General features: G+C 40.3%; 1 protein-coding gene across 1 annotated transcript in view; it reads right to left on the reverse strand.

The window, feature by feature from the left end:
- Positions 1–8,486, reverse strand: part of DEUP1 (deuterosome assembly protein 1) — a 47,224-nt gene extending 38,738 nt beyond the window's left edge. Inside the window, exons 1-2 of the mRNA XM_068425121.1 lie at positions 8,443–8,486; positions 1,061–1,232 (exon numbers count right to left, since the gene is read on the reverse strand). Of these exons, the coding sequence (XP_068281222.1) occupies positions 1,061–1,232; positions 8,443–8,486 (216 nt within the window). The remainder of the gene's footprint in view (positions 1–1,060; positions 1,233–8,442) is intronic.
- Positions 8,487–20,329: the final 11,843 nt, after the last annotated feature.

A 20,329-nucleotide genomic window follows, 5' to 3' on the forward strand; every position in this document is an offset into this window, starting at 1 on the left:
CCTATAACTGACTGAACTGCTGTGCGCTGTTGTGAAAATTTTGCTTGGATGGCTTGTATAATCATATAAATGACTTTCAGCTACTTATGTAAAATTATCAGGAGACACTAGACTCATTTCAGCTCCCTAAGTACAGTGCCATTTGAGACATCTTGAGTTATCTCAGAGTTTCGCAGGGATCTGAGAAATATGACAAAGAGCATATATGACACCTATGTTTTTCTGGAGGGGCAGCTGGAAGCTAGATGGAATATGCTAAAATATTTCCAATAACTGTACAGGCAAATAGATTGATGCTTTAAGGATTGACTAGCTGAATTATTCTCTTGGCTCCTCTGACTGCTGTGACTTAAGGGCAAGTTCCTAATTGCTCATTAGGGAGAGTTATTTCATTTTCAAAACTCCCACTGGCAGTTTAGACACCTAGCTCACACAAGGATGCCCATGTGTAAACACCTAACTTCAGATGTCTTAAACTGGAACTGAATGCTGTGCTAGGATTTACTGATGCTTCTGAATGAATATTGAGCAGACAAGACTGTGAAGTACAGACAACATCAGGTACACCGGGGCTTTCAGTTTGATAAGTAAGTCTAAGTGGTAATACAATACGAATCTTCACTATTAATAATAAAATTATCATACTAAGACAGTATATAACGTAAGATGATATAAATCAGGTATAAACAGAAATTACAAAGACATAATTTTGTGAAACTTTTTGAACTGTATGTTTCCATTTAAAATTTCTGAGGGAACTAGAAGTGTTGGCATTTAGAAAAAACATCAAATTATCTTTTTACAGCTAAACTGAGAATATTTAATTTAGACTTTAGGGAAGCAGAAGAAATATGGGACTTTCAATTACATTTTTACAACCACTTTTCAGAACAGAAGCACACTTTAAAAGAAAACACTAAGGATAATTAGTGACCTTTAAAGGGCGTTTGGTATTTTTACGTGGTAGAAAAACAGGTCTCCTTATAAAGCATTTAGAGCATACTATTAACTAACTCCCAGAATAAATAGTTTCTTTATAGAAAGTGATATTCTTAAATACCTCTTGACCTTTTTCATCCAGTTTGCTTTGGGTACTTGCTAATTCTTTATCCTGGATATCCACCTTTGCTTCTAAAGCTTTCATCTTCCTTTCCCATTCCACTTTCTTGCTGTTTACCATGATGTCAATTTGATGCACTAATTCCTGAAGTTCAGCTTCACATGGAGAAACTCTAATAATATAAAAAAGAGAGATTTATATTTTCAAATAAAGAATATGGGAGAAAACAAATTTTTATTTACATTGCTAAGAATTTGTTTTAACTCAGATGGAAATAACCACTTTTCAACATCAGAAAGAAAGAAATAGGAAAGCCAAATGATGCCTTCAAATGTAGGTGGAATCTCACTTCATCTGTCTTAAGTTTGCCTGAAGTCAAAATCAGAGTATTTAGCATATTCTGGACTTTTTGCCTAGGTTAAATGCTGTTTGATGTCCTCTCAGTCTTTCAGGGATGAACTGTCAAATCAGCATGAGTTGAGTTGAAAGTATCCAGACCCAAACCTCAATGGACAAGAATGGGAGAAGATAACTATTAAGTTGCTTATGGACACAGGACTTCCCACTAAGGGCACATAATGATGGAAGATATTTAGCAGCCACATACAAAGTATCTGAACTTTAGTATGGAGATTTCTTTATTCTATATCCATTCCAACTTTGTATTTGGTGATGAGCATAAGAAAAATTTGAAATAAGAAAGATATAGATTATAGAAAATTTGGCTGTGAATACTTTTTTATGCAAGAATTGCATAATTCTTTCTACACTCTAAAACTTTTTATGTGTAGAAATTACTGTCTCACATTAAAATTTTACAGTCCTTCTAGGGTACAAGAGATTCTTTTCCTGAAGTGTTTTGGAGAGTTTATTGCCCAGTTAACCTCGATTGTTTTACAAACTGATAGCTTCTCTCAATCTGTAAATTTACAGCTGGCATTTCAGATCTGCAATGACTTATTTATAAGTCAGAATCTTTCTAGAACTCATGAATCTTTTCAACTTTCAGTGAAACATTCCAGTTAGAAAAAAAAATATAACTTAATTAAATAAAACTATTTATTGAAATGTTCCTGAACATTTTATTTTCCTGACTTACTGCCTCTTGCCACTTAACCTAGGATTCTAGGGTTTGGGAAAAGATAAAGGAGACAATGTACACTCCTGCCTAATTCCTCCCCATAAAATAAAGAAGGGGAATTTTATTCCATTAACACTCAGAGCTGCTTTTGGCCTGTTATGAAGAAGAGTTATCTATTGAACAAATTGCTTAACTATGTATATGAGCCCATACATTTTCTATAAAACTTAATTTTCATTGAGTCATACAGAAAAAAAAATCAGACTGTTTTCTATCACTGTGGTTAATTACACATCCCAAAAAAACCACTGTCATTTGTCAACCGTTACAGACTTCAATTTGATCTCAGTTTACTTAAATTGAGATACAAGATCAGAATTAGTTAAGACAGTATTTTTGATAAAAGCCTTTAGCAGACTTACTCACCAGTGTAATGCTTGCTTCATGTCATTTATTGAAATAAAATTATTTTTATCAACTTCATTTTTTTTTTTTTGAAAATACCACAACTTCTAAGCATTTTTAGTATGTTCAGAGCTCACAGAATGTTGGATGTAGATATTTTTGTACTAAGTACCAAAAGGCACATGTATCTCACTGGAGTGAAGGAAAACCTTTCACTGACTGTTTTTAGGTAGTGAAATAATGTGTTGAATTTTTAAACTTTTGAGGAGTAGCATTTCTTTCATTTCACTTTCTGTAAACATTTACTTTCCACACAATTTTTTAGTGGCATCTGTTATCTGCATATCCTGTTCTCATGAGTTAACTGTCGATAAACTTTTCTACTTCTTTTCCACTTCTTTTTTAGAGCTTTTTTTATACCTTTCTTGTTTCCTGTTCTAGTTTTAATTGCTTTACATTTTTTTCTGCATAAGACATTTTATTTATAAATTACCCCAATACACAGCTTTACCACTTCCTTTAGAAGACATACTTTTATCTTATCTTTATCACATATTGGAATGTATTGAAATGTGTCATCTTTAGTCATTGCAACCCTATCTTGCCCATGAAAAAAAAGTCTCATTTAAAGTCTTCAAATTATTCTTCTCAATGGTATGATCTGATAATTGTGAAAATTTCTGCATTTTTCCCTCTGCAATGATTTAGAGATTATTGTATCCAATTACTGCCATATCTAAATGAAGGTCAAATAAAACCCTTATCTCAACCGGTTATGCTGATAGTAAACTGTTAGTGGTACACCTGCTTTCTCTTCACATTTTTCATCTGTCATAGTGACTATTCATTGTACAATTGAAGTTTAATCTGCATCTAACTTCCATTTCCTCATACTGTTGCATAATTTTCAAGTCTCTTCTTTCTTTTTTCGGTTTTGATTAGAAGCCTATATTGAATTTCCTGTTGATAAAACCGGCAATTGTATTTTTTCATAATTTGTTAACTACCCCTCTTGATATCTAAACTGATGCAGAAAATGTATTCTAACCTATTATTTTTCATGATGATAAATTTAGCATTCTGATAAACAAGCTTCTACACTTAAAATAATCTAAGAATGCTGTGACATGGTTTTGAGTTATGACACATTCCATTTTCCTTTTAATAATATTATTTATCTCACTGACATTTCCCCAAAAGTAAAAGTGATTGTCACTGGTTATAATTCAATTGTTTTTTTCATTTATAAACATTTGAAAGCTATGTATTTTCTTGGCTGTTGATGGTATACACGTCTGTGTGCACCTCTGTGTGGATGTAAAGTGCCCTTTACGATCACTGATCGGTTTGCAGTCATTCTAATAACCCTATGGCATGACGGTTTGTTAAAATGAGCATAGCTATTTCCTTAAAATGAGCACACATATTATTTTATGAAACAATTGCCATAGAGACAGTCACACAGAGACAAAAAATGGTGCAGCATCTGAATAATGTAGCAGCAACCTACGAAAGGATTAACGATAAAAAGCACAGCAGTATGCCTGTAACTGCTACATCCTAGGAAGTGTTGGTGAGGATTTCAAGACCCAAAATCCGCACAGACTGCCATTTTGTGTCACAAACATTACAATCTGGCATATGTTTTTGGGGGACATTGCAACCAAGAATATGGCAAGCAATTAGGAGCTATACTTTCGCAGAACCGCGCTTAACCAAACACCAGCTGAGCCATGCACTGAGGTATATCCCTATTGCCAGCGAGCCTTCAAATGCTGAGAGTGCTGCCAGCACATCGCTGAGGAACAGTAAGCTAACTAACATGCTCCTCTTATGTAAATGACTGTGCAAACCAAGCCCTATAGTAAGCAGATGCTTTTACTCCTGGTAGTTGATACCAGCATCCTGTGAGAATGCTAGCATGAAAATGCTTCCTCTCTTTTCTGGCAATCTTTCACATCCCAGCTATTCAGCCAACTGGACAAATGTCTGCCCTCCCAGTGCCCATGCAGACACACTGAAGTCCCCTGTCTGTAGGTTGTGCTCTGGGTCAAGCGCTGGTCCCACACTCTCTGCATTTCATATCCTGCATGCTCAACTTCTGACCGCACTGCACTAAAAAGAGCTCCTTAACATGGATATGTCTTTACTGAGTATCTTTTTTTGGGTGCTTAAATGGTGCATATGCCCTGTTTTGATAATTATTACAGGAAACTGGAGCAAATTTGTTAGATTTACTATATCATAAGTAAAACTCAACATGATCTTTTAAAGTAAAATTACACAGAATCACAGAATGGTTTGGGTTGGAAGGGACCTCTGGAGATCATCTAGTCAAACCCCCTGCCAAAGCAGGTTCCCCTAGAGCATGTTGCACAGGCTCCTGTCCAGGCAGGTTTTGAATATCTCCAGAGAAGGAATTCTTTAAAACTTTTTTATATCAACAAATCCTTGAAACTTTAACATTATCAATATTAAGCTTGGAAAGGCTTTTAAAATACACACATAATGCTTTTTTAATGTTAAAACAGTTAGCAATGCCATTTTAAAATTTAATATGAGTCATAGAATGATAATAATCAAAGTGCAAGCAAGTAGCACACTGTGATGTACATATCGCAAAACAAAAAAGCTCCCTTTCCAAGTGCCTGAAACTCGTTTCAAAGTAGCATTAATGATGCAGCAAACTTTTGATTCCTTCTGGGCAGAATATAAAATGGGATCTTAAAAACAGAAGATACTGCAGAAGATACTGCGATACTGCATCAGGACTACTTTTTCTATGATACTGTTATAACGACCTGGGCCCTTCCAGCCTCAGGTATGATCAGGTGGCAACACTTTGGTGAACCACCAGCAATGACTCAGCTACCTAATTTTAGCCTTCAGAAATAGGTACTTTCTTTATGGTGTGACACATGGATCATCTAAATATTGTTATGCAAGTGCAAATGCAACCTCTAGCCTGGATCACCAGGTTACCCTTTCAGACCCACCATGGCTGACATCTTTCTCTTAAGTTTTACCTATCATTTTCAGATCATCTCCCACAAGGCAAGATCTGAAGCTGTTGCTAGAAAATTATCTCTCAAAGTTCTTCCATGTTTCTTGAACGTAGATCCACCAATACATAAAGAGAGCTGTTGAAGGAAAAATCCTTTCTGAAACAGCTTCTCAGTCTGTCTTCACCTTCTCTGTCTACTTCCTTACCCAGATCCTCTAGGTACACCTGCAGCTGAAAAAGGAAAGCTGTACCAGAAGCTGTAGATTATTGCTGCTGTTCGGCTACCAGAACTACTCTGTATCATGGCTGTGGCATTACAAACAGATCTGCATAAAGATGTATTTGGCAGTTATCCCCACCTACTAGCACAGAGGTACTACTAGCTGCTGTTAACTATTAATTTAGTCCCTTCACTGTTTTGAAAAGAGTGCTTGTTATTCCCTTCAGAATATGGTCATCATATGGTATCATAATCATGAGAATTTATTTTGATCACTGGATGTGGAAACAGAAAACTCTGGTATCTTTTGTTTAATATGCCATTAGGTAAACAAACTCACAAAGAACAAGTTTTCCCATAAAATGAAGAAGTATGGGGGTTTTACCCATATGCATCCAGCACTCCCACTTTGCTGAAGGCATACATCACATGGCTTCTTCATACATGGAAGTAATGACTCATATTTAAGCAAGTGACAGCTGTTTTTGGTTGCATTTACTTTGAAACAACTCAAAACACTTAAAGGTATTGCATTTTTAAAGTGATGCAGGCAAGCTCTTAGTCTTTTTTTATTCTATTTCCATATTGGTGAAAACAGAGATGATTCATATTCTGCTGTCATTAATAACTATTTATCTTCATGTAAAATCTAGATGTTTCCAAATTTAGACAAACCAAAATCCAGACAGTAACTTTTACCAACTCCAAGCCTTTATCACAAAAGATTCTTGCACTAGTTAGACCTTTCTAGCTCTATTTATATGTCTACAGTTCTGCACAGATCTGTATTTTTCTGATTGTTTCCTAATAGACATAGAAAGAATATTATCGTCCATACACTTTGGAATAAAGTTCTAATTTAGAAACTGACATTTGAAGAAACGTTTGGTTCATACTGTCAGTCTCTACTTCATGCCTTCTTCCCTTATTACCCAGGTTTGCTGACAAATAGGAAATATGTATGACCATATTTATGCAAACACAAGCAAAATCTATGCAGAACAACGTTAACAAAGATTTTCATCTTACATAGTACATTCATTAGTTTTTGATCCTTAACCCAGCTTCTAGAGCCAATATTAATTCCTTTTCTCTTCTTAAAACTGGCTTTAAGAATAGGAAATACATAAACCGGTTGTGATACAATAGTCCATTAGAATCTCCTACCCCAACAACTATGAACTACAATTAATTTATTTAACAATTTTCAGCCAAACAGAATCATACACATTGTGGATGGATAATTTGCGATTTATGAGTTCTTGCAGCTAGGATGTAATCGTCATGATTTCCACCACCATTACCCAGCCATCTTCCCAAATTTTAAAGCTATCTGCATTATCTCTGGATACTGTTAGCACAGACTGAGACAAATGTCTCCTGTCATTGGATGCGTATTCTAAACTACCCTTCCAGATTCTTTGTATAGTTAATGAAAATAAATCGCTCCTTATAACACCTGGTTTATGATGGGACAAATCACACTCTAGATTCATCTGTAATGGCCTGAAATTTCACGCATGTCGATTACAACAAAGGCCAGGCAGGATCTGAACTCTTGAAATAGTCTTCTGATCTGTTAAAATAGTATCCAAAGAATAGCAATATTTTGATTTTTTTTTAAATTCAAGTTTTTATATGACCATATTTGCCAATCATATCACTAACAAAAAGAATGCCCCTCAAAGCCAAAAAAAAGGGCCACGTTCAGAATATAATATTTTACTGCAGCAATTTTTTTCTGTCATGAAAAATGCACACATTATTCTTCAGTACAACAGAGCACACTTTCAAATCCTATTAAAACTTTCTTGGGCCAGAATAAGGTGTGTTAGAATACGTATGTTTCTGTTATTTTAAGAAATACTTTTACACTTAATATGCATCATATTACCTTGGATTGCTTCTTGGTGATAATGATAGAAGAAACTGTTTTATATGAAAAACAGGTAACAAGTTTATTCACAAATTATAATAGATAAATATTCTATTTACCTGCTCATATGGGGAAGTACTTTTTATATTGCTGTGTTCCTTGAACAGGCTGGATGGGATGAGGTCCTACATCAAATTTCACCCATGTTTACACTTCTTTAGAAAGATTTTGTGCTGTACTAGGTTTTTTTTAGATTAACACTAAAAGAACTAAACTTCGATTATGTCAAAAAAAGATGACTGTGTTGTGATGAAAAGTGCACTTAATACTTGGAAAGAACAATTGTTCTGTATTACCTGTGCAAAATAAGACTAGGGCTTTAGCAATTAATAGCCTTGTTTTTAAGATTTTTGAATGTTTTAAGAGCTGTGATATATAAGTTCATACTGCTGTAGCCTAGCAACTTCAACTATTTTTTAAAACAGCTTAAAATAACATTTCTTAACTTCTTAATACAACCCCACATAGCTTTCATTTTTCCCCCTTTTGTTCAGGTATGAAGTTTTTTAAAATTTAAATAACTAACAGAAACAGTCAGTAGATTACTAGATAAAGCAATAAGATGTGTTGTCTTAATTACCAGTAACCTCTCCAGTTTGCATAGAAAGCAGCAGAAGAAACTGAGAAAGAATCGCATTTGCTTCTATAACAATATTTTGTGTTTTCCATTTTTAATAAACCCACATAAGTCAATCCCATTATATATTCAACTCCCAGGCAGTAAGTCATTACTTACTTAGTGACAGCTTGTTCGTGAAACACTTCTAAGTCCTGCTCCATATTACTGATCATCTTTTTACCTGTTGAAACAATAAAAATCAAATAATTCAGATTCTTAAATATATGCATTTACACAGCCAAGTAGTGCACACTGGATAGTTCTATGCGTTCCTTTCAATTTCTGTAACTCTCCTGTTGCAAACAAGAAGGGTGGGGGTGTGTAGCTCTGATTACAGGCTGGAATAGGCAAGACGAAAACTTCTGGAGTAAGCTCAGCAGCTCTCACGCTTGGTGCAGCACTGAGATGACTAGAGGTGGTGCTAGCGTGAGGATAGCCCTGGATTTCCATGAGGAAGTTTGTTTTGGATCATTCCCTGTTGTGTGATGTCAATGATTTGCCAAGACACTTTAAAACACATAAACCTAAATTTGTCATAGATCCACGGCTGCATTCAGCAACCATTTCTGATAGCTTCACACACCCTAATTAACCTATACCCAGGCTATAATTGCTCTCAAACAGAATTTTGGACTCCCCTTGACTATTCCCTCCCTTGCTTAGCTGATGCAGACCCACAAACCCCAAGTACCTCCGCAGGAAGATGAGAACAAAACTGTTGCTGGGAACAGTCCAGTTCTGTGGGTCCAGCAGGACACAAGGACATGGGACAAGCCTGGCTGCATGTAAAAATGGGAACCAACCACATAACGGGTGACAGGGTGGCATGAAACAGCCCTAATTCCTTGAGGGGGTGAGCAGTGGGGCTCTCAAGGGCGTGGGTACCAGTATATATGGGTGTGCGGACATTGCCACATGGCACTGCAGCCTTGGCTCCACAGGGGACCGGCACCTGAGGTGACACTGTCACTGGGGCAGTCGTGGCTCTAACAGGGACCGGCTGCTGAGGTGACACTGCCACAGCGGCACCAGCCTTGGCTCCACAGGAGACAGGCACCTGAGGTGACACAGGCACAGGACCACCACCCTTGGCTCCACAGGGGACCGGCACCTGAGGTGACACAGGTACCGCGGCAGCCTCGGCTGTGCCGGGCACCTGAGGAGACCGGGGCCCCCACGGCGCCCCCCGAGCCCCCGCCGCAGGACAGGCGGCGAGAGCGGCGGTGCCGCGGTCGCCCCCTCCCCGACCGTTACCTGCCGCGCTCCCCCCGCCGCTCCGTTCGCACCCGCTGTCGCTGTGGCGGCGGCAGGAGCTCCGCAGCCCGCTCACGCCCGCTCCCTCATCCCGCCCCAGCTCGCGCCCGTCGCCGCCCCGGCCCGCCGCTCCCAGCGGCCGTTGCGGGCAGCGCCGGGCAGCTTCTCCCGTCGCCGCGGTAACGCGAAGGGGCGGCAGGGCGAGGCGGGAAGGCGGGCGGCCGGCTGGGCGGCCGGGGGCCGCGGGGAGGGGCGGGCCGGCCACCGGGGCGAGGCAGGCGGTGGGGCGGGGAGCGAGGCCGAGGCGGTGGCCCGAGGAGGGCACGCTGGAGGGGGCGGCGGGGATCTGCCGGAGAGATGAGGGGAGGGCGGCGGGGCTGGGGCAGGGCTCGGCGGGCTCGGGTGTCACAGCGCTGTGGCTGCTTTCCGCGAAGGGAAGGAGGGTGCGAAGAGGCGCCGCGGGGCCGTCAGGGAGCTGCCGGGCACAGCGCGAACGGCGCGGGCGTCCCGGTGTCACTCGTGCCTGGGGCAGGGCCCGGCGTCCCGCCAGCAGCCGCCCACGGGTTTGAAGGAAGCTGGCGTGAATTTCACCTCGGGAGATACTACCCGGGGTAAAGGACACGTACTGCTGCTGTGACATAATTTCAGAAATCAGTAGGCAGGGTGGGTTTTTTTCTCCTGTTGTTTTGTTGGGGTTTTTTTTCCCTTTAAAACACTGTTATTCCTAGATAATGAGATGGCTGAATGTGGAATCATAGAATTATAGAATGGTTTGGATTGGAAGGGACCTTAAAGATCATCTAGTTCCAACCCCCCTGCCACAGGCAGGGACACCTTCCACTAGACCAGGTTGCTCAAAGCCTCATCCAGCCTGGCCTTAAACACTGTCAGGGAGGGGGCATCCACAGCTTCTCTGGGCAACCTGGGCCAGTGTCTCACCACTTTCACATTAAAGATTTTCTCCCTAATATCTCATCTAACTCTACTCTCTTTCAGTTTAAAACCATTCCCCGTCATCCTATCACTCCATGCCCTTGTAAAAAGTCCCTCTCCAGCTTTCCTATAGGCTGCCTTCAGGTGCTGGAAGGGTGCTAGAAGGTCTCCCCAGAGCCTTCTCTTCTTCAGGCTGAACAACCCCAACTGTCTCAGCCTGTCTTCATAGGAGAGGTGCTCCAGCCCTCTGATCATCTTCATGGTCCTCCTCTGGACCCACTCAGGCAGGTCCATGTCCTTTCTTATGTTGGGGACCCCAGAGCTGGATGCAGTACTGCAGGTGGGGTCTCAGGAGAGGGGGCAGAATCACCTCCCTTGACCTGCTAGCCACAATGTCCCACATTAGCTTCTTAAATATCTCTCCACCTCTGGGTGTTGGCACTCACTGGCCCTTTCCAGCATCATTAGCTGGCCCTCTTAACATCCTCTCATCTGATGCTCTCCTGCATTTGCTGAGGATGGTAGGAAGCTGTTGTGCTTGGACCACCTTCCATCATCATTCTCACTGGTATCAGTGGGATTTTCTTCTCATATTGCTGTCCTGACCTGCCCTTCAGTTGCAAGCTCGTTTGGGCAGTACATCTTTTTCTAGCTTGCAAAGAGAAGAAACAAAACTAAAGATTGCTGATCTCCAAAGCTGGGAGGATAGGGACAAGGCAGGCATGGAGATGGGAGCAGACACAGTGCCCTGAGCATTTATACAGCCTTGTATCCCTTCTTTGCATTAGGGAAACACAAAAAATGGTATTAATTAACTAAGCTGGAGTACCTCCCAGTCTGTAAACCTATCTCCCAGCCTGCCAGTGTTGGGAAGGGGAGTGCTGCTGGGTAGAAGTGTCTTCCAAGAATTTTGAAGCATTTATAAAGGAGAAAGGACCAGTCCTATAGAGAGGTTTGTAACATTACCATTAATTGCCTAAATACACAGTTCAGGCTGTGTGTGACACTGCTGGGAGCAGGAATAACAGCAGGAAGATTGCAGACCTGGTAGCAAGCCTGTTTACATGCTTCTGTCTTGCATAATAGTTGAAGGTGAAGGGGCTAGAGAGGAAACACAGTCGTAGGGAGGCTGAACATAAACCCTTTTATTTCTGAATGACTAACTATGCTTTTGTAAAATGGCTTCAAATGGTTTTCAGATTATTGAGCAAACAACCAAGGTTTGGATGACACTTCTCTTTACATTTTTGTGAACTTCAGTCTGTCTTATTCAATAACAAAACACTTTCAAGAATCACAGCTATTTCAGCTTTTTACAGTAATAATTTGTGCTTCCAAACTTAGGGTTTATAGATCTCTTCAAACACCAGGGAATTTTTCTACCAGGACAGTACAATTCACTTTGTATTTATTGTCCTAAAATTGCGTAGAGCATTTTCAGGAGCTGCTGATCTATTTGTGTACACTCAACTTTGAGCTTTTGGTTTGTTTTGCTTTGATTGTTTACTTAAATTAGCCAAGTGAACTGCATTTTTAATACCAGTTCTAAGGAATAATCTATTTCATTTGGTTCCTACCTACTGTGCTAAGGCATATGGTTTTCCTGTCAGCAGAAATATGGTTTCAAGCTATGAATTATGAAAAATATTTTTTAAAATGAAAGATTAAAATAAAATTATATGCAGAGTTTCAGGAAAGTTCCTGACAAAGTTTGCTTACTCGCTCTAGAAAATTGACAATTTTCCCTTGTAGTTTTCTCAAAGATTACAAAAAATGTTTTTATTTTTGCTTTATACTTTTTTCATGGCTGTATTTCATTTCAGGAATATCCCAGGAACACTTTAGATCTTTATTTGTCAGGGAGCAGCAGGAGCAGCTGCTGGGTGAGGGCAGGCGAGCCCAGAGCTGAGGGTAATGGTGAGGTGTAGGGCAGTGCTCTTCCCAACACAGTGTAGTCCTACAGCACCCAGCCAGAAAAGCAGAGTGGGGACAGGGACAGTGACAGGGACAGGGTCTGCCATGGCCAAGGGATGGCCAGACCAGCCCGTGGTGATGGGCAGATCCAAGGTGACTCCGGAAGGCAAGTCAGCAAAATGAGGAGCAGTGAGGTGCAGTGCTGAGCACAGGCACAGCTACAGCGTTGCTCAGACAGGGCCTAGGGGCACGGCCCTGAGCTGAAATGCTGCTCCCGAGCTGAGGGCATAGATCCCCAGGACAGCATCTCACAGCTCTGTCTTGTAGCAGCTTTGACCCCAGGTTATGGCTGCACCATGTCGGAGCTGGCCTGGAGGACAGGCAGCCAAACCCTTAGGAAAGAGGGGAGGAAGTTGTGGGACCTGTTGCTGCACTCAGAGCCCTGAAAACATTTTCTTCATTACACTTCTGTAATTAAACTTTTCTTCATTATTTACTTACTGTAATAGAATTAATGTGAAGAAATCACACTGCAACATTTCATTTTTGATACTTGAGACGTTTCAAATGTAATTTCTTCTAACTGAAATACTGTTTTAAGATTTTTTTTTTTTAAATAGTGAAATTTAGGATGATTTATTTTAAATACTTAAATTTAGGATGATTTAAAGTATTATGTACTAGAAATTATTTTTAATGTAGCTGCCAGCAAATTTCCATTTGTTCATCTGCAGCAACTGAAGTGAACTTTTCATCCATTTCCCAGTGCATATATTTTAATTTCCTCCCTGTCTCATCCTCTCTCAGTGGTAATCAGTTAACTTTCATCTGTCATGGCCAAATAGAACTGGGGGGGGGGGGGGGCAACTTAAAAAAATACAGGAAAATAATTTTAAAATTACATATCAACATTTTCAAAGCTTTTTAGAAGGACAATTCCATTGCCACTAGCCAGAGTTGTGTTTCTAACTCCCTGATGTGCCTTTAAATATCTCATTCACTATATTAAAAAAATCCCATATAAAATTGTTGACATTTTCTATTTGCTTTTGCTCAACCACATCATCTCTTGACTAGAGCTTGTCTTATGAGACGCAAAACTTTCACTTGTTGACTTTAGAGAACATGCTTTACACATGCTTTACAAATTGTGACAGCCAGCAAAAAAAAAAAAAAAGAAACTACTTTCAAATCGTCTTGTAGATTAAAATTAATGGAAAGCTATAAGCACATTTCTGCAGAAAAACAGGAGGTAGGCCAGGGACAAAACAGAGTGTGACCAAATGTCGAACAAGACAAGGTACAACATTGAGATTTGTACAAAAACAAGGGAAATTAGCTGGGAAGGTGCCTTGCAGAGGGATCTAGACAGATTGGAGCACTGGGCTATGATTAATGGGGTGAAGTTTAACAGGTTGAAATGCCAGATCCTGCACCTAGGACAGAGTAACGCCAGGCACAAATATAAATTGGGAGAGGAGTGACTGGAGAGTAGCCTTGCAGAAAGGGATCTGGGCGTGCTGGTGGACAGCAGGCTCAATATGAGTCAGCAGTGTGCCCTGGCAGCCAAGAGGGCAAACTGCAACCTGGGGTGCATCAAACACAGTATAACCAGCCAGTCAAAAGAGGTGATCATCCCACTGTATTCAGTGTTGGTGCAGCCTCACCTTGAATACTGTGTGCAGTTATGGGCCCCACAATTTAAGAAGGATTTGAAGATCCTTGAATGCGTTCAGAAGGCGGCAATAAAACTGGTGAACGGGCTGGAAGGAATGTCTTATGAGGAGACGCTGAGGACTTTGGGCTTGTCTAGTTTGGAGAAAAGGAGGCTGAGGGGTGACCTTATTGCTCTCTACAAGTACCTGAGGAGGGGAAGTGGAGAAGGAAGTGCTGATCTCTTCTCCTTGGTATCCAGTGATAGGATGCGTGGGAATGGTTCAAAGCTGCGCCAGGGCAGGTTTAGGCTGGATATCAGGAAGCATTTCTTTAACCATGAGGGTGGTCAAACACTGGAACAAGCTTCCTACAGCGGTGGTTGATGCCCGGAGCCTGTCGGTGTTTAAGAGGTATTTGAAGAATGCCCTTAATGCTTTAACCTTTGGTCAGCCCTGAATTGGTCAGGCAGTTGGACTAGATGATCATTGCAGGTCCCTTCCAACCCAAATAGTTCTATTCTATTCTATTCTATTCTATTCTATTCTATTCTATTCTATTCTATTCTATTCTATTCTATTCTATTCTATTCACTTTCACAACTAGCTGGTAACAAGAGAGTATAGGGAAAGCCAAGTAATGATCCAGGGGATATAACGTTCTATACCTTCAATAGCATGCCCCTTGCTCAGCCTGGTCCTGGGATGCATGCACCAAGGTGAGATTACCAGCTCCAGCAGAAAAACTGGAAGAAGCAGTGTAAAGAGAAATGTTGATCTTTCAATATTGCAACTCTGAATTTATTTTCCGCCTTTTCTCTTTTATGTTGAATTGCAACATATTATTGACAGGTATCCTATCACCAACAGAATATATGCCACAGATGTTCCTGTCTTGGAGAGAACCATGGAAAGTGTGTCTCGTTGTACAGATGTCTTTTGTCGCTGGTGTGGGCTTTACATGAAGTTGTCAAGCTTTTGTTGATAATGTTTGTGAAGCACATACCTATTTTAACAGACTTTGCTGAGAGGAAACATTAATTCTGTTAACAAATCTACTCCACCGCTAAATTGTAATATGAGATTTTAAAGAAGTCCTAAGTAAAGCAAAATGCTTTTAGTCTAATAATAATTCTGAGAGTTTGGAATGTTTCTGATAATAAATCAATAATATACAATTCAATATAGCATATTTCCAGAACAGAATAAAAGAGGTGGTGTTAAGGGAGTAGCATAATTGAGATGCAATTTAAGTGATAAATGATCATGTACCTACTGGTTATCCTTCCTAGATATTTGTCACTTGAATTCTTCAATATATGTTATTTTTGTAGTGTAATATGTAATAGTAGGTAAAAGCTAAGTGCATTTGTGTATTTAACTTTAAATACAGTTTTTATTTACAGGACATATTCATACCTTACCTTGCAATCTCAGATGACAAATTAGATTGAACATTTTGTTGCAGTAGGCTCAGGGTAGCTCTCATAAGAAACACGCTTATTTCTTTAGCATTGAAAGCACTTGGGTTTAGTGATATTTATGTGATGGATTCGTAGCAGCTCTGTAATAGTTTAATAATTACATTCTGTATGTTAGTTTGGATATTTATGAACATACCAACGTAATTTACAGGAGCTCTCTTAGAAGTGACAGACAGAAAGGAAAAGGAATAGCTCAGTATAAGCCATCCATCAACAAATACGCAGAAGTCACAGAGAGACAATAAAACCTATGAAAAAAAATCCCTAAGAAGCAATAAGAGAAGAATGACATTTAAAAAGAACCTTTGCAAGAGGGATTTCCATTTGTGAAAATGAGACAGGCATGAAATCTGCCCGAGGACTCTGAAGGTGCCTAACTAATTTACTGGCAGGAGGTGATAAATCCTGACATAATACAGACATAGAGGCAGAGTGCTGTTTCTAAATATTTTGTTTCTAGTTTAAACTGAAAACTACTCTTTTCTTAAGCGGCTTATGAGATCACTGAAGGGAAGAACAGAAATAGCTGGGATTTAGTTGGATTTCCCAGGTAAACCGATTGATAAGTCATATTGTAGGCTGGGACCTAGTCTAAAAGTGGAGAATTGTAAGAATTTATCCTGTAGTAGGAAACCTGAAAATTAAGGGTAGTGCTCTGAGTGAATGCAGAAAGGGGATAAAGGTGCCATTAGGCTTGTTGATGTGACAATTACAAGTTAATCTTTCTGTCATTCTTTAATGATGACAAAAATAATCATAGAATCATAGAATCATTTAGGTTGGAAAAGACCCTTAAGATCATCGAGTCCAACTGTTAACCCAGCACTGTGAAGTCCACCACTAAACCATGTCCCTAAGCACCACATCTACACGTCTTTTAAATACCTCCAGGGATGGTGACTCCACCACTTCCCTGAGCAGCCTGTTCCACTGCTTCATAACCCTTTCAGTGAAGAAATTTTTCCTGATATCCAACCTAAACCTACACTGGTGCAACTTGAAGCCGTTTCCTCTCGTCCTATCACTTGTTACTTGGGAGAAGAGACTGACACCTGGCTTACTACAACCTCCTTTCAGGTAGTTGTAGAGAGCAATAAGGTCCCCTCAGCCTCCTTTTCTCCGTGCTAAACAACCCCAGTTCCCTCAGCCGCTCCTCATCACACTTGTTCTCCAGACCCTTCACCATCTTCTTTGCCCTTCTTTGGACTCACTCCAGCCCCTCAATGTCTTTCTTGTAGTGAGTGACCCAAAACTGGACACAGTATTCAAGGTGCGGCCTCACCAGTGCTGGGTACAGAGGGATGATCCCTGCCATAGTCCTGCTGGCCACAATAGTTCTGATACAAGCCAGGATGCTGTTGGCCTTCTTGGCCACCTGGGCACACTGCTGGCTCATATTCAGCTGGCCATTGACCAGCACCCTCAGGTCCTTTTCTGCCAGGCAGCTTTCCAGCCACTCTTCCCCAGACTGTAGTGTTGCATGGGGTTGTTGTGCCCCAAGGGCAGGACCTGTCACTTGTTTGTTCTCATCTATCTAACGCTAGATAACGTATGCACAAAAGAAAAATGTATTTTTTTAAAGCTTTCTGCTTATATTTTTCTGGAAACTCATAATAATGTTTAGCATTACCACAACAGCTTTTAGCATGGCATAGTCTTTCCTTTGTAGCTATTGCTAATGCAGCATAAAAATAATACTTTATGGTTTAGCAGCATGGGGGTGGTTTCTAGTGCTCTATAGACAAGAATATTTCTTGGTTAACTTGTTTTTTTCTTTTAAATGTAAAATGCAATAGTCTCTTGTCTGTGATGATCTGCAGTTAAAAAAAGAAGAAAAGACTGTTAAACTTCATATCGTGCATTTCATCTGTTGCTATATCTCATGCTTCAATTGCTAGAGTTGCTATATAGTGCCACACTGACAAAAGGATTTATTAAAAATTAATGTAGTTAAAATAAGCAAGTTATAGAAAAATATAAGCTCTCTAAAGCATAAATTTGAATTTATACTGTCTGAAGGGATTACAGAAAGCAAATTGTGCATTTTGTTTCATCTTAAATTTAAATTATTTTGTGATATCTCTACAATTTTAGTTTTCAGTGGAACGAAATGTGATAAGAATTGTAGAAGCTGCTTTTGGTCACATTTAAGTTTGACAACTGAAGGGTAGATAATTGGAACTTTTGTAATCTTGCATAGATTTAAGATTTACTTTTTTGACTCAAGCATATTAAGTGAATATTCTGTTGAAATAACATGTAGAGAATAATTAACAGTGCTGACATTTAGGTTGTCATTCAGGGTTTCAGAGTTAGCAATTGAGGAGATGACATGGGAGTTCATACTACTTGCTTGCATAAGAATGTATTCATATAGAATGCAACATTATATTAGTTATATTAAGATGGCATTTTCAGGTTATGCCTCGATGATCATGTACTCTGCCCTAACTAATATTATTTCTTTTATCTTTGAGTTCACCGTTTAGTTTTCTAATGATCTGAATGTCATTATTTTTAGAATTAGTATTGGGGTATAGCAGTAGAGCAATTAAAATGTACTGCTATGTTGCCATCTGTAGAAGTTCATTATGAGGCCTGAGCTATTTGACTTGTCTGGCAAAGTTAAGCCCTCATTTGACTTGACTGTAAAGGGATATTTGTTCAGTCAGGTTAGGGACTCAGAGGCAGACAGATATGATACTGGCTATGTCACTCTCTTGCTTTTCTCTAGAAACAGAAAACTGCTTTTTAACAATCTAACATCTAAGCTCAACCTTCTGACCTTGGCAGTCGTCATTCTATTTAGAGTGCAATTAACAGTAACACAACATTTTCTTACTTTCTTTGCCTTCTGCAGGCTCTTGGTCATTTGTATGCTCAAGGCTGAGTTTGGGCTGAGCAAACAGTGTACCCACTTGAATGTCAAGTTCTGCTTAACAGTTGGCAGTCCACAGTGATGAAACTTCAGTTAGTATGAGTGCTCCTTGCAGGGCAAACTGCATTCAGATATATAACAGCAAGAGCAACAATGGAAACTTTCCTTCAGCTTACTGGGAAAAGCAAAAGCAAGCAAGGTTTTCCTACAGAATTTGAGCTAACAGAAATACTCTACGTTTTATAAAAGCTGAAAATGAGGGTTGGAGTGCTCTCCCACTCTTCAGCAGAGGAACCAGATGACTTCTAAGGGTGGACCCTTAATCCTTGACTTTCCCTCCCAACCTGGTCACCACGACCTCATAAGAACACGTTACAACTTCATCGCAGGCATCACTAACTATTATATGGTAAGCATTATGGCGTTATCCAAAAGGGTAACTGGTCAGATATAAGCCACAGTCAATTTAGTTTTCATTGAGAGTAGCTGGTCAAATTAGAGGGGAAAAATGCGCAGGACCATGGAGAAACACACAGACATGCACGTGTATGCAAACACAAACACAAATGTGCACGCTGAACCTTATATCTGTTCTGGGTGATTGACTGTCCGGGGCAAAAGATCTTTGGAGAGGCATGGCTCTTGAAGCATCCCACCTCCCAACTCAGTAGGTGCGGCAAGAAAAATACTACAGCTGACACTGACCTCTGCTCTTTCATAGCTTTGGAGTGGCTTGGCCAAGTTGCTGCTGGACATTTCTGGGGCGTTAGGCAGAGTTCTCCTTGAAGCGCTGCTCTTGCTGACCTCCCTGGCTGAACGTGGCTGAGCCCTCTCGGGTTGGGGGCTGTGTTTTTCCTCACTGCTACAATCAGACCTGCCTTCTGCTGCTTGCTGGTTCCAACCTGACCTTGACCAGGTCTCAAGGCAAAGCAATGAAGATAACAACAGCAAAGACAGTGTATATCCAGGAAATGGTTTTCTAATGCTACTGATATCGCAGACTGATTTTACCTGGACATTGTTGAATTTTATGTTTTCTCATGAATAACTGGCCAGGGTTTGAGCCAGTTTTTCAACAGCATGAGAAGGAGCATCACTGTTGAATTTCAAGAACTTCAACCTCTTCAATGGAAAAGTCACCTTTTCCATTGCCCTTCCTAGGAAACAGCAATTAGATCTGTTTTTCTTTTGTGTGCATACTTTAGAAGCTGATACCATTACTGTAAAGTGGTGACAAGAAAGTAGGAAAGAAGTCAGCCCGGGTTTTATTTCTGTCTCTGGCCTTTGAGCAAAGGGCTTTATTTTCTGCTTCCTTCTTCCTATCTGAAACACAAGACTTGAGGAAGAAGACGGTTCTGTAGCAGCCCTCACAGACATCAGCGTGGTGTGTGAAAACCACCAGGATTAAGGGAAGAGCTGAGAAAGGCTGAGGAAGGACTAGGCATATGAAAGAATAAGGGGAATGGGAGCAGCACTGGTGCAGACAGGGTAGATACACAGCACATGTGTGAAGGGAGTTGGGAGAACAATAGTTTTCTGTAAAGTAAGAGGAATGAGATTCTGCCAGTATGGACCAAAATTGCCTTGGTATATTTGGGGCTGTTTGGGCTGCTAGTTCCTAGCTGTACACACACTGGTGCTGGGCAAAGGATCATTCAAAAGACAAATTGTATCCATAATATGACATTTATGCTTTTTGGTCCAGTTTTATGATGTACCTGTGTTATGTAATTGTCGAGTTCATCGTGCATGCAGGCACACTGCCTTTCATGGCTCCATTGCTGCTGGAGCAGGAAAGGATTACAGGTCAGCTGAAACAGAGGGCTGAACAAATAGGAAATGGAGAATCAATCCTCCTTTGAAACTTTTGCAACAGGTATGAAGGAGAA

This window comes from Nyctibius grandis, chromosome 2, assembly GCF_013368605.1.
Source record: "Nyctibius grandis isolate bNycGra1 chromosome 2, bNycGra1.pri, whole genome shotgun sequence".
In the NCBI taxonomy this organism is placed as follows: Eukaryota; Metazoa; Chordata; class Aves; order Nyctibiiformes; family Nyctibiidae; genus Nyctibius; species Nyctibius grandis.